At 39.4% G+C, this 13,156-nt stretch overlaps 1 protein-coding gene across 3 annotated transcripts in view; it reads right to left on the bottom strand.

Annotated features, from left to right (window-relative positions):
• Positions 1-13,156, bottom strand: part of LOC134876442 (centrosomal protein of 128 kDa) — a 54,832-nt gene that overhangs the window by 39,745 nt on the left and 1,931 nt on the right. The window contains exons 5-13 of one of the 3 annotated variants that reach the window (XM_063901364.1): positions 12,904-12,995; positions 11,930-12,002; positions 9,511-9,633; positions 7,039-7,119; positions 5,892-5,966; positions 5,595-5,727; positions 4,829-4,968; positions 2,006-2,077; positions 1,631-1,816 (exon numbers count right to left, since the gene is read on the bottom strand). In XM_063901364.1, coding sequence (XP_063757434.1) covers positions 1,631-1,816; positions 2,006-2,077; positions 4,829-4,968; positions 5,595-5,727; positions 5,892-5,966; positions 7,039-7,119; positions 9,511-9,633; positions 11,930-12,002; positions 12,904-12,995 — 975 coding nt within the window. The remainder of the gene's footprint in view (positions 1-1,630; positions 1,817-2,005; positions 2,078-4,828; positions 4,969-5,594; positions 5,728-5,891; positions 5,967-7,038; positions 7,120-9,510; positions 9,634-11,929; positions 12,003-12,903; positions 12,996-13,156) is intronic. The other 2 variants (XM_063901366.1, XM_063901365.1) reach the window with 2 other exon arrangements.

Consider the following 13,156-nt stretch of genomic DNA (forward strand, 5'->3'; position numbering starts at 1 on the left):
GTCAGTTGTTGTTGACAGTGCCAACAGATGGCTGGCTACTAGCTCAGCCAACAGCAGCAGAATTATCCCGAACATTTGAGACACTGCTGCTGGGAACCCATGAGTAAAGTTGACGTATATGAACTGCAGTTGCCCACCAGCACACACCGACGCTGGTCAATGAAACACTTACCACGGCCTGGCAAACCATTGCTGGATTCTGTGCAACAACTGGGAGTTTCTACTCAGTTCAAAGATAAACTAAGAGGAACAAATATTGCCAACAGGGACAAAAAGCAGCTGATAGCTAGGTGATTTTAAATGTATTTTTGACTACAGCGGTTGCAGACACAGTGCTGGTTTAACTATAATATGTGTATTCTCTGCTACCAGTGCCACAACTTGGTTTATTGTACAAAGTTATTCTATCTACAAAGTATACTGTACAATTGTCATGCAGGCTCCTTAGAGGCTTTACCACCACAGAAACAAAGCTTATCCGCACTGTAGGACAAAGTTAGTTAGCTGGAGAATGGCACTCTCTTTGTCAATATGAATGATACTAAAGTGGTTTTGGTTTTGGTTTTGGCGCTATTATGCCTCGATTGGATTGACATCACTCTGTACCATGTATGCTTCTATTGGCTAGCAGTCAAACACATTGTACGTGGTGTGGACATATCTGTAACTCTGTTATGTTTTTGGCGGGTTTTCCATTTCCTGTAGTGTGTTGAATGGGTTTTTGTGCATATAAATGGTCTGGAAAGCCTAAAATCAGAAAGCTCCCCCCAGAGAGAGTTTCTCCCAGCTACCCAATCAGAGCAGACTGGGCTCTGGTTTCAGACAGAGGGTGAAAAGAGTTTCTGCAGCACAGGCAGTATGAGAAAAATAAAGAACTTTTTGAACATTAAAGCATGGAGACATGTTGGTAGAAGCACAATATACTGATATGAAACTTTACAAATATTCATATGTCCTCTTTAACAGACTCAACCTACTGTGTACACAGACTGGACATAATCAGAGCCAAAATGGTACTTTAAAGAGGCAATTTTTATCGTTGCACTCCCTAAAATGTAGGGTATTTAATGGTCAAATTGGAAGCAGTGAAGGCTGACATATGTTGACTTTTACTCCCTAGAATCATTCAAAGTCCAAAAACCCTAAATTATCCATAATGCAACTCCTTTTATTCTATCTCCCCTGTTTCCAAGACGGCCACTTATTTCAAACCCTGCATCTCGAGAGTTTTACTTTTATGTATTTTTTGTACTTACTCTCAAGGCTAAGCTGAGATAACCATGTTGACATCATCAGGGTTATTTATGAAAGCTCGGAGCAAAACAGAAGAAGACTTTATCTAACAGTGTTCACAGGCAGTGCTGCTCTCCTTGGGATGGAAAAGTCCTCTTCATGCATAAAACTAGTGGATAGTCCCTTTTAAGCATATGATAATTAATTTGTCAATTCCTCTAAAGCACTAGCAATGTCTGAAAAATAAGCCAGATGAGTAGACAAGAACCAAACATGTTTTGTATTTCCATGTGGAAATACAGCCAGCCGTCTATAGATCAGAAGTTACTTATCCGCAGCTGCTACAGGAGACCATGGTGTCAAAAGTCGTGTAATGAATGCATCTGCCTGAACCGACCTGTGAAGCCTTGTCGGTGTGAAATTGAGCCTGGGAGCTCGCCTCCTCCAGTTCCTTCTGCAGTCTCCTGCACTTTGCCCTCCACTGGCGCACAGCCTCCTGGGCCCTGCTCTTTAATTCCTCTCTGCTTCTGGTGCTCTCCTGGAGTAGAGCCTCTGTCTCCCTCCTCTCTGCCTGTCCCCGGCTCTGAAAGGATGAAAACATTCACCGAAAAAAATATGTCAATTCATTTTAAACATTTAAAATCTGATCTTCAAATGTGTAACAGGCCTTTCAATTGTGAAAACTACACACAAATTGCTCCCAATTTAATTTGCCAATAGGAATTGATTTTAAGTATCAAGTGAGAGGCACTAATCAACAAAGAAAAATGACCTGCGTTTCTTTTAACTGGTCCAGCATTCGTAGCTGCTGTTGTTCCCGCTGCGACAGCTCTGATGACAATTCCTGGTATAAAGGAAATAGAAAGGTCAAGGACACGTGTGTGTGTGTGTGTGTGTGTGTGTGTGTGTGTGTGTGTGTGTGTGTGTGTGTGTGTGTGTGTGTGTGTGTGTGTGTGTGTGTGTGTGTACTCCTTCTGCTGCTAATTGGAGGAAAAACATTTAGAGAGGCCAAGAGAAAGGGAGACATTGGGCTGTGGAGCAATGCTTTTAATGTACGGTTGTTATATTCTGGAAATATTCAAGTTGAAATCTAAATGGTAATAACGAGAAGTAGCAGGAATACAATATGGGGGTCATTTTTCCCAAGCTGCATTTACCATGTGATATGCAAACAGAAACAAACTTTTACTATATCGTGAGCAGATATACCCCAATAAAGTGTTTGTTGATAATGATTCAATATAATGCCAAACTATAAGCCGGGCATTATATTGACATTTTTGTATCTCATTCAGGGTTTTTTCTAGAAAAATATAGTAACAGGGCAACACGGTGGTACTGATCTTGTACTGTATATGAGATATATCAATTACCTAGAGAACTTGACGCCCATATACAAGATAGCGCCACAGACATAAACAACAACGCAACGTCGACCTGTGAAGCTATCTAGGCTGTCTTACGGTCTATTTGACACAATTTTCATGTTTTTGGAGTAATTATAATGTTTCTGATGTACAGAAAGATTGTCAGCTGGCATTACTTTAACATTTTACGTGGGATATCTGTATTTTGGTATGAGGGCGCACTCCGAAAGTAAGAGGGCGCAGCACCCCTGTTACCCGGTTTAGACAAAACCCTGTAATTAAAAAACAAGAAGCGTACTTTCTAATACAATTAGACCTGTGGAATCTCAGTTTGCATCGATCACAGTCTGTGTAATATTCAATGTCATAGCACAATTCTTTTGAATCCGAGCCGCATGTAATATCTCTGCCTGGGAACTAATGATTATTATTTACTTATTTAATACTATTTTGGGGAAAAGTACTTTAGTTATTCAAGCTAACGGTACGGGATGTGGGCAAACTTTTTGGAATATTTATATTTTTCAATCAATAAATAACATAATCATTATATTAAAGCAGTCGGGTGTACAGAGCACACAGAGGGATGAGGTTTTACTGAATTCCTTATGAATATAATGGGATGCTGGCAAATAATCTGAAAGCAGTCAAAGATTCAGTTAAATGAAATCGGCATGCTTAAACCAAAATATGCCAATAGACCCTGTGTTGCCTTTTTTACTTTTGTATTTCTAAATAAACATTTTATATTGAGATTTCTCAAAAAGTCAATCATTTCTGAGCTTGGAAAATATCAGGAAAAGTAACAACTCCTTCAAATATAAAGAAATAAAATTCTAAAAAAGACAATTCATGTTGTATAAAGGAAGGACAAAAGAAAAAAGGTTTGGGAGATCTTTAGAAAAGATCAACGGCAAAGGTGGAAGAAGGTGGAGACTGTGTTTACATTCTGTCTACACATGGATTATCTGCAAGGTCTGAGGGAAGTCTGAAAGGAGTTTATCAACTTCATATCCAGCAGAAAATCACTTTGAAGTTTGATTAAATTCTTAAATACAGGGCAAGTAAGGTGAGCCTTGTGCGGTTTAAGGTATTTATTCAGAGTAAGGAGTCATTAGTCATAGGCCTAATGACTGTCTATATATCCAGTCACTGAGAAATTGAATCTTCCGCTGTATTCTCCTCATTATACTGCATTTTTGCTAATTTACCCACTAAATAAAAAACATCCGACGTCTGTTTTGATCCAGACATGAAAACCATACGAGACGCCCCAGGTGATACATGCAAACACCCACTTCATCTTTTAACACCTACTCTGCGATAGGGGAACCGTGGGAGTTGAAACACATTCTCAGTTAGGGAAGCATTCCAGATCAGAGGAATGTGCCAATGCTTAAAGAGCAGCTATTGCTTCTGACATTTTATTGATACCCCCCCACAGCCCTGAACACCCACTGCTAAGCAAGGGAATTTTATTTATGGATTTTTTTAATTTTTATGTGTTGTTACAGTGATGGAAACGACACTTTGCATGAGTTAGTGAAGGACTTCTGATCAGCTATTCTGACTGTCGTGTGACGATTTTAAGAGGGTCAAGTGGTGCAGAGCTGGCGGAGGGTGGACCACGAATGAGAGGAAACCGACAAACTGATATAACACCGACACGGGCGAAGACAATGGCTTTTGTTGTGTTTTAAAGACGCTCTATTGGGGGTTTTCCCTTTCCTGCAGTGGGTTGTTAAGGTTGGGTGCGACCTTACTATTAAAGTCACACCCAATGCTGAAAAAAGCCTTAATGAAAGTTAAAATAAATAAAAATCTACAGACTTTCTTGCTTACAGAATCTACGACTCCAAACTACAGGTGATGAAAAGAAAAAGATTACAAATGAGGAATGTCCTGTTTTTTTTGGATCAGATGAAGGATGTTATCATAGATTTTTTTAAACCGTATAAAACTTAGGAGCTATGCACTTAAATTAATCTGTTATCCTCCTTCACTTCTCAAACTCTTTTTTTAAATGTGATGTTGAGATGTATCAGATCAGTGGATCTGCTGCAGCATCCAATCAGTAACTGACACACAGTAAGGAGGCGTTTCGGCCGTGAAGGATTTCACAAAGGAGGTGCGTCGCTCCTCCGGGCACAAATAGAAGTTATGAAACAGTCTTCAAGTTGTCTATTTATAATAACATATCAATCAGCCTTTGTAACACTGATACACACCTCCACCTGTATGCTGAGTTGGAGCCTCTCCTTCTCCTTGCGGTCCAGAGTCCTTTTCAGCTCGTCGACCTCGCCGCGAACAGAGGCCGTGCGCAGCTGGGTCCGCAGCTCCGCCACTTCTTTCTCCAGGTTCAAATACTCTGGACACAGGCACATAAAGTGTTGTTAGAGATGATTTCTACATGTGAATACAAGAAAAGAAGAACACAGTGACAAAGAACCTGAGGTGGCAGATGGATTGGAGGGCATAAGAAATACACTGTATGTAAGCAGGTGTGGAATGTGACAAAGAACATTTACTCAGGTTATTTTTATGTACTAATTAAATGTGTTTTTTAGATAACCTTTTTTTTCTCTCATAGCATTGTGAAGCACCTTGAGATGACGTTGTTTTAAAGTATGCTATAGAAATAAAATGTATTATTATTATAATATGCGAGATGGATATTGGCAGTATGCCAGTAAGATGTTTACCATGTAAACATGTATAACTGTGTTTTAGTTATTAAATGCGGTATAAAGCATTACTGTTGAGTGATTAAGTGGGCATGAAACGCCTCTATTTGACTCCTTTGTCTACTTCCACAAGATAATGGGAGAGAACGGGAATCATTCGAATCAAAAAGATACCCAACCCTTCCTATTATACATAATGGCAGCTATTACTATGGTCATAGAGTGTGCACAGAAGTCCCTTAACGCCCACATATAACCTCTCTCTCTTCCTGCTTATGCTACTCCTCCACTCCGGACTTAAATTCATTACCTGCTGGCCCTCGCTCCCTGTCAGTGTGTGTGCCATGTGGCGGAGCAACTGGCTGAAAAGTCTCCAGCCTGGCCCTCTGAAGCTCGGTCTTCTCCTTCTTCGTCCTCAGCAGCTCACCACGCATGTCCTCCACCTGGGGGATCATCGGTCGTGTGAGCAGACAAACAGCAAATAGACATCTGGCTGTCTGACAACAGGCAAAGCTACACTGACGCTCTCCAGGAAGACTCTGCACTATTCGTTTTTTCCCCCGAGATTGACTGTACACATACAATCATGTACAGCACACAAACAAACCTGTTGAGAGAGGCACTCTCTGCTATCCTCAGACTGATCAAGTAGTCTTCTAGCTCTCTCCAGCTCCTGCTCCATCTGAGGAAAGCACAAAAATAATAATGTCAGGACAATATATAATGAAGAAGTGTGCTGGAAATCCATGTGTTCGAAGGTTCGGAATGAGCATCGCCTACAGTATATCATTGCAGGGTTAGAACATATAGAAGATACAATTTGAGTTAAAGCAGAAAAGAGACAGTGTTAAAAAGGAGCTTTATGTCATTTTCCGCATAAAAACATTTGATATATTTACTTTTCTAGGTAAAAATCTAGATGTTTACATGCCGCCTATAGAGTGGTGCAGAGATTACTTATCATTTTTAAAGCCGACCGGGGAGTTAGCATAGCAAGGGCTCCATAGAAAAAAAGTGTATAAGCTCTTTGGCAAAAAAATGTTGATGACACTAATATAATCTTCACATATTAACACCACTTTTATAAACTGTTGTAGCCTAAACGCAAACGCCAGAAAGAAAACTAACTAACAATAGGCTATAAATGAACTACACGGTGGTCACATGACTTCATGTCACAACTGCTAAGCTAAAGGATGCTAATGTTTAGCATGATGACCTTGAGTAGTCTTATTTGGTTAGTTAATTCAAATGTTCTGTTTTAAAGGAGCTTCGAACATTCACAAACTGGGTATTTATGTACAGTACTCCACTTAAGTAAAAATGAGAGGTTTTTTAACTTCAATTGAGTATTTTCACATTATGCCACCTCACACTCTTACGCCACTATTTTCCCGTTAATTGCCTAGCTGTCTTTTATTTAATAGATTCAAGATTTTAGGACTCATTCCTGCACCACTCTTTACAGTAAAATGATGCAGGGAAAAATATTAAATATTGTAATATTATAAGTGTTCTTGTTTCTACACTCTAACCAAAACTTAATTTAAAAAAACACTTACTTCAAGAAGATAAAACTGGATGTGCTAAAATGCTGACTCATTTCAAGATTTTAGGACTCATTCCTGCACAACTCTATACAGTGAAATGATGCAGGGAAACATTGGTGGGGACTTTTATTAGGCAAACTCTCATAGCTCAAATGTTTTGACTTCTTTTTACCAAAACATTCCTTTGCGAGTAAACATAATTACCTTAGATTTCTCTGCCTTCAGTAGCCTGGCTGCAGCAGCCTCCTCTCTCTCATGGCCCTGAACTTTTTGTCTCCCTGAAGTCTACAAAACACAATGCAATGCAACAGAATGCATCACTACAAGAGCACACATTTAAAGAGTAGTGTCAGGATGCGGCACGATTGCATCATAGCATCCCCTCCGTCTCGTCTTCTCGGAACAAGACCCTGGCATCGTGGTGGATTTGTACCAGCGCTTTAGATCCCACTCCATCCCACTCGTTGAGAGCGGGCTGTGATGATGAATTACCGGCTGCTAGCAATAACATCTACCCAAGTGACTCATCATCTATTTGATTCACATCACAGCGGGCCCATCGGTGGGGAATAAATGTGCCCTGTGCTCTCCCTCCTCTCCTGCTCTTTAGTAGTAAAAGAGATTATTTTCCTCTTCATGTCCTCGTGCTCTGTTTATTTACCCTTAATTTTTTTGGACAAATGCATTATTTCCCACCGCCCTGGGCCCTGCTGGTGTCCCATTAGGGCACTACCGAGAAGAGGGATGCAAATGAATTGGTAGCTACTATCATTACACAGTGTGTTGCAAAGTCTGGCTCACAAGAGGTTTGCAGAGTGAAGACAGCTACACAGTGCCCCTCTGTGGTCCACTAGTGAACTGCAGTAAGCATCATAAAGTCCCCCAAAAAAGGGCTGAAACTGATAAGCTTCAAAACGCTGTCCTCAAGACAACAAGAAAAAAATAGTTATATCCAACAGAATAACCATTTAAACCATTATGCTGATTATATATGTGGATAAATGCAACGCAGTATTGTAAAACGACATTAATACAAGATAATGTGCTATTTTACTGTACTGCAACTGTGGGCAGTGTATCGAGCTTTGAGTCACTAAAGTACACCTAATGACAGAGCTCTCAGCTATTAATGCTTCCAGACAATTGCATGCCAAATAAAGAAAGAAAAAGATTGGCGTGAAATACGGGAAACTGGCAATTGCTTGCTTAGCGACCATTTGCACTGCATCAAAGTAATTGCCTAGGTGTGCTTTATAGTGTCATAAAGCAGACAAAGAGGGTGAGGTGACACAGTGGGGATTGCTGCTCTAACAAACAAGAGAGGACTGCAGTACATTAGAACATTAGAGGAAGAAAAAAAACATTCTGTGAACCCAGCCAACGCACAGAAATGTTGAGGTTTGGCGAAGCAGCTACATGTAATTGTGTGGAAGATTACTAATCACAGCGACAGATTTTGTGGTTCTGGTTGATTTCTTTTCTGATGTCTTATTTGTAAAGGTCAAGCATAGTCACTTAGCAGACATCATTTGAGGTTTGGCTTTCACTTTTTAAGCTTGTTTTTTAACCTTTTTGTACCAGCTTTTTTAAATTGAGCATTCGAAAATTGTTTAAATGTCACTTGTCTGTTTTATTACTCAGGGAATAACCAACAGGCATTTACTGCTGCTGCCTATCCCAAGTCTTTCTGATGGCGAACTCTTTACTATACTGTACTGTAAAATAAAGAATGTATGCTGTAATTGCGTCACTAGCTGATGTAGATATATAAGCGTTTGATATAGTTTACAATCACAGAGCTCTGTATAGAAATGACTGCATCAGACCAGTAAAGAAATGTTGATTGAGTCAATCACATGGCTGAAACATCTGATGGTGTACAAGGCCGTTGTAGGTATACAAAAACACATTAAAAAGCAGGGGGAAGGGGATTATACTTTGGAGGGAAATTTAAAGTCATAACTTTGTTATCCCTTGCCTGTGTTATGGCTGAATTTGACGACCAAATGCAATCAAATTTAGCAAAATGCATGGAGACTTTGAAGAGAAAATTACATTAGGAAGGATATCCCAGTGTTTCGTACTGTTGCGCCTCCTCACCATCATGTTCCCTGTGTACCAGTGCTTCTGTAGAGTCATGAGGATGATCTATGCACAATACGACACCTCTCTCAGGGCTACGTATTTATTTTGCACGAATCTACAATGTACATCGTCGAATGAACACACTGATCGTGCCAACAAGATATCTGATGTAGGGTTATCCTGCTCTATGTAATATTTAAGGACTCATTTTTCTTTGTTTGCATGCTTTATTCTACTTTACATGTGTGTGTATGCTTGCCAGTAAAGATGTGTGAAGTTTTGCCTGCTTTGATTGTTCCTTTGTTTATATGTTTTTTCAAGGTTTACTTTTATTCATGCTGTATCTTACTTTCTTTGTTGTTTTGTTTGCTTTTGTGTTTCTTTATTACAACATGAACCTGTTTAGGGAAATCTATCTCCAAACCGCCGATTGCTTCTTCATGTTAATTAGTGTCCACATTCTATTTTGTGAATTCCTTTCATCTCTGGATTGTTTCTTAGCTTTCTCGTTGAATGTCAGAGAACACGAGAGTGTCAACGGGGAGGTGCTGGATGGAAGCATAACAGCAGATGAGTGATGAGAAGTGTCACCTCATGCAGCTCGTCAGACACGGCCTCCCGCTGTTCGGGCCTTCTCTCTCGCTCCACGCCGCTTTGCCCAGAATGCAGCTCTCTCTCCAGCTCCTGCAGACGCCGCTCCACACGAGACGACACCTGCAGACAGAGAGAAGAGGGGGGGGGGACATGAGGTCATGCAACCATCCCCCTGTGCAGGGATTGCAGCAGGATGTGATGAATGAGACAACAGGATATCAAATTATGGGTGACAAAAGAATATATTCCTGAGTGGGAGGGGAAGTAGGACATGCGAGAACTCCCTGCCTACTCAGGAAGCATCACACCAACCTGTTAATACCTTTATCTGTCTGTGGACGTGACAAGATAAAAAAATAGCACACGTGTGGGCTGTCATGGAGCACTTTATTTGTCACAGAAGTGATGGTGCCATGAGGAGCCTCGAAATAATAATGAAATAACTGCAAAAGTAAGACTTCCTTTGAGATAGATTTGAAAAAAAGAGCAAACCATTTGTCCCTAGCTGTTTTCTGTTAAAGCAAAAGTAAAATATGTATATATATTTACATTTCCCTGCTTTAGACATGTGTTTTCCTTAAAGGGGTAGTTAAAACTTTTGGAAGTGGGGTTGTATTACTTAGCCATAGTCAGTGTGACCAACAATAGAAAATTCGCCCCTGCATTAAAGCAAAACCTATTTTTTTAACTTACACCGTAGCTTTAAAAAGGCCCAAATTGGAGTTTTTTTTATTGTGTTGTTAACAAAGATTGTTTGTTCTTATTTTTTTCTCTAATGGAGAAGCAGAGCTGCTGCTGCTGTGGACGGGTCTGCAGCAAATCACATATTAGCCACCTAAAAAAGACCAAGCTATAAAAATATCAATATTAGTTGAACTGTAAGCTACTTTTCGATATTTCCTCCACTATCCTATCATCAGACAGCCTTTCTCTCTGCTTTCTTAGAAGCTACCAGACTCCATTGACAAAAACAAAGATTATTTTTCCATCCCCTGATAGGTTAGTTAGTGTGTGTTATCGTGTACCTTTGTTGAATCCAGACTAAGCCTTTACACTACCATAGACACACCATAACACATACTATCTGATCCAGGCAGCTTTTTGAAGTGGGGTTGTAGTAGGTATACCTACAATCGATATTGTGCCCTGAATGGAAGAACAGATAGAAGTTAAGGCACAGAAGTTAAGCAAAGTACTGCTGTTGACGGGGCAGCAGTAAAACATATTTTAGCATAGTTACGTAACTTTCAAAAATATCAATATTAACTTAACTGTAAGCTTAGCTGTTATCTTTGCTTCATTTCAAAGCTACCAGACTCCATTGACAAAAACACAGGATTCTCTTTACAGAAAACGAGAGCTGCTGGTCCTCCGCTGCCTCGATTGGTTAGTTAGTGTGTAACTTTAGTCAATCCTGACTTGAGCCTTTAAAACAAATAACACAATAACGCAAACGAGCTGATCCAGGTAGCTGTAAACAAGCAACACCCCGCGTGCTGTAGATTAAAATGACATTTTTAACTAATAAAGATGATGTTTTCGTCGAAGGAGTCTAGTGGCTTTGAAGACAGCATAGATAACAGCTTTAGCTTTCTGTTAGGAAAGGGCCACCATTATGATCAAGGAAGAAATATTAGAATAGCAGAGCAGATCTCAGATCTTGCACTTAAGTCAAGGTAGAAGTACCAAAGTGTGGGAATACTCTGTTACAGTAAAAGTCCTGCAATCAAAATGTTACTCAAGGAAAAGAGCAAACTATTAGCATCTAAATGTACTTAAAGGACCAGAAGTAAAAGTAGTCATTGTTTGATTGGTCCATTTCAGAGTAATATCTCTGATATGTTTTATAATTATTGATCATTAAAGTGTTCTCAGAGCTGGTAAAGGTGCAGCTAGTTTGAATGACTTTGTATACTGCAGGGTGGCTTGTGAATTTACTCCAGGTGAACTAAAGTCTGATTTAAGGGTTGCTTATATTTCACATCATTAATCCGAAAGATATTCAATAAATGTAGTGCAGTAAATGTACATGATTTACCTCTGAATTGTGGTGGGGTAGAAGTACAAAGTAGCAAAGAATTGAAATACTTAAAAGTACCTCAAAAATGCACAAACAGTGCTTGAGTAAATATACTGAGTTACTTTACACCACTATATAAAAGTATTCACTTAAACTAATAGATTTTTAAGCATCTAAAATACATTTTGCCTATAGCTATAGTAGTAAATGGTAAATGGACTAGATTCATAAAGTGCTTTTTAAGTTTTTAGCGACCCGAAAACATATTGGATTATCGATGATCTCTACCTCATGCAACCACACTTCAAAAAGTTTGAACTGTCCCTTTAAATTCAAGTCCAGACAGCTGAAAAGCAAAGTTGAAGTACTGGTGATGAAATACAAGCTACAACTCACCGAGGCCTGTCTCGGGGAAGTCGTTGTGTGTTCTGTGAGGCTCTCCATCGCTCGCCGGGTGTCAATATCAGCCCTATAAAAAAGCAGACAAATATTCACACATCAGGGCTCTCTGTCATTTTGAAAAATCCCTTCCCAGGGCATCATTGATCAAAATGTGAATGCATAATGTGACGCCACTAAAAATAATATATATGCCGCTTCAGAAGTTGAAATATAGAGGTGGATCAATTTGGTCTGGTCAGCAGCACCGGGGAGGAGAGATTTTTTAATAATGTGAAAATGTCAAATTCTAATGCATGTTGAGAGAAAGAGCGGCCGCCTTTTGACTTTGCAGGCTTTTGACTCTTTAAGTTTCCACTTTTTCCACACTTTTATCACATTCTCATCAAGGAGATTTCAAAGACCTGAAAGCCATGGAATTGTTTTCGAAGCTTCAGCTCCAAACTTTTTATGTAGAGTGGAAAAGAAAAAAATCTAAATCAATATTCAGTCAAAGCAGTCAGGCCTAAATTACAGTAGGAAATAAAGAAGGGCCTGCATAAGAGACCAGTTGCACATATGGTGGATTACTATATCAGAGTGTACAGAATTCAGTCATTTAAAATTACTTTTGAAAAAACTTTAAGCAACGTGCAGCCTTTAAACACTGACTTATCCAGTAAAAACTAGTTGTCTTTTCTGACTTCAAGGCAAGAGAATGAACATTTCTACTGTTCATGTCCATGTCATCACGTATTATAATCTTTTCACTTCTGGCTAAATGTAATTCTTTCTATTTGTAGCCCAACAGACCATGTATTGTTCTTGTTACTTGCAGGTAACTAAACACAATTTGAAAGATCAACTGAGTTCTAAAAATCACATGTCTTATTAAAATCTAAAACAATAACGGGTAAATTCAGCTGTGTACTGCCAACTATGTGGAAGCGAAAAAGCGTAATTGTACTGTTTTGATATTCGGTCTTAAATACCTATTTCTCCGGAGGATTTCTCTATCCAGATCATCAGACAGTCTCAGCTGGCCACAACGCAGATCCCTCAAAGACTGATGCAAAGTGTGAATCTAAATAAAGATAGATAAAAATACAAAAAAATGACATACAAGCATGGTAAAAAGATGGCCATTATTTCCCTTACGGAGATGTAAATTATTGCTACCACTATGCAAAGTAGTTTGAAAAAATAGGACTCTAAGAACACTGTAGGCCTAAATACTTACATAAA

The sequence above is a fragment of the Eleginops maclovinus genome, chromosome 15, assembly GCF_036324505.1.
Source record: "Eleginops maclovinus isolate JMC-PN-2008 ecotype Puerto Natales chromosome 15, JC_Emac_rtc_rv5, whole genome shotgun sequence".
NCBI lineage: Eukaryota > Metazoa > Chordata > Actinopteri > Perciformes > Eleginopidae > Eleginops > Eleginops maclovinus.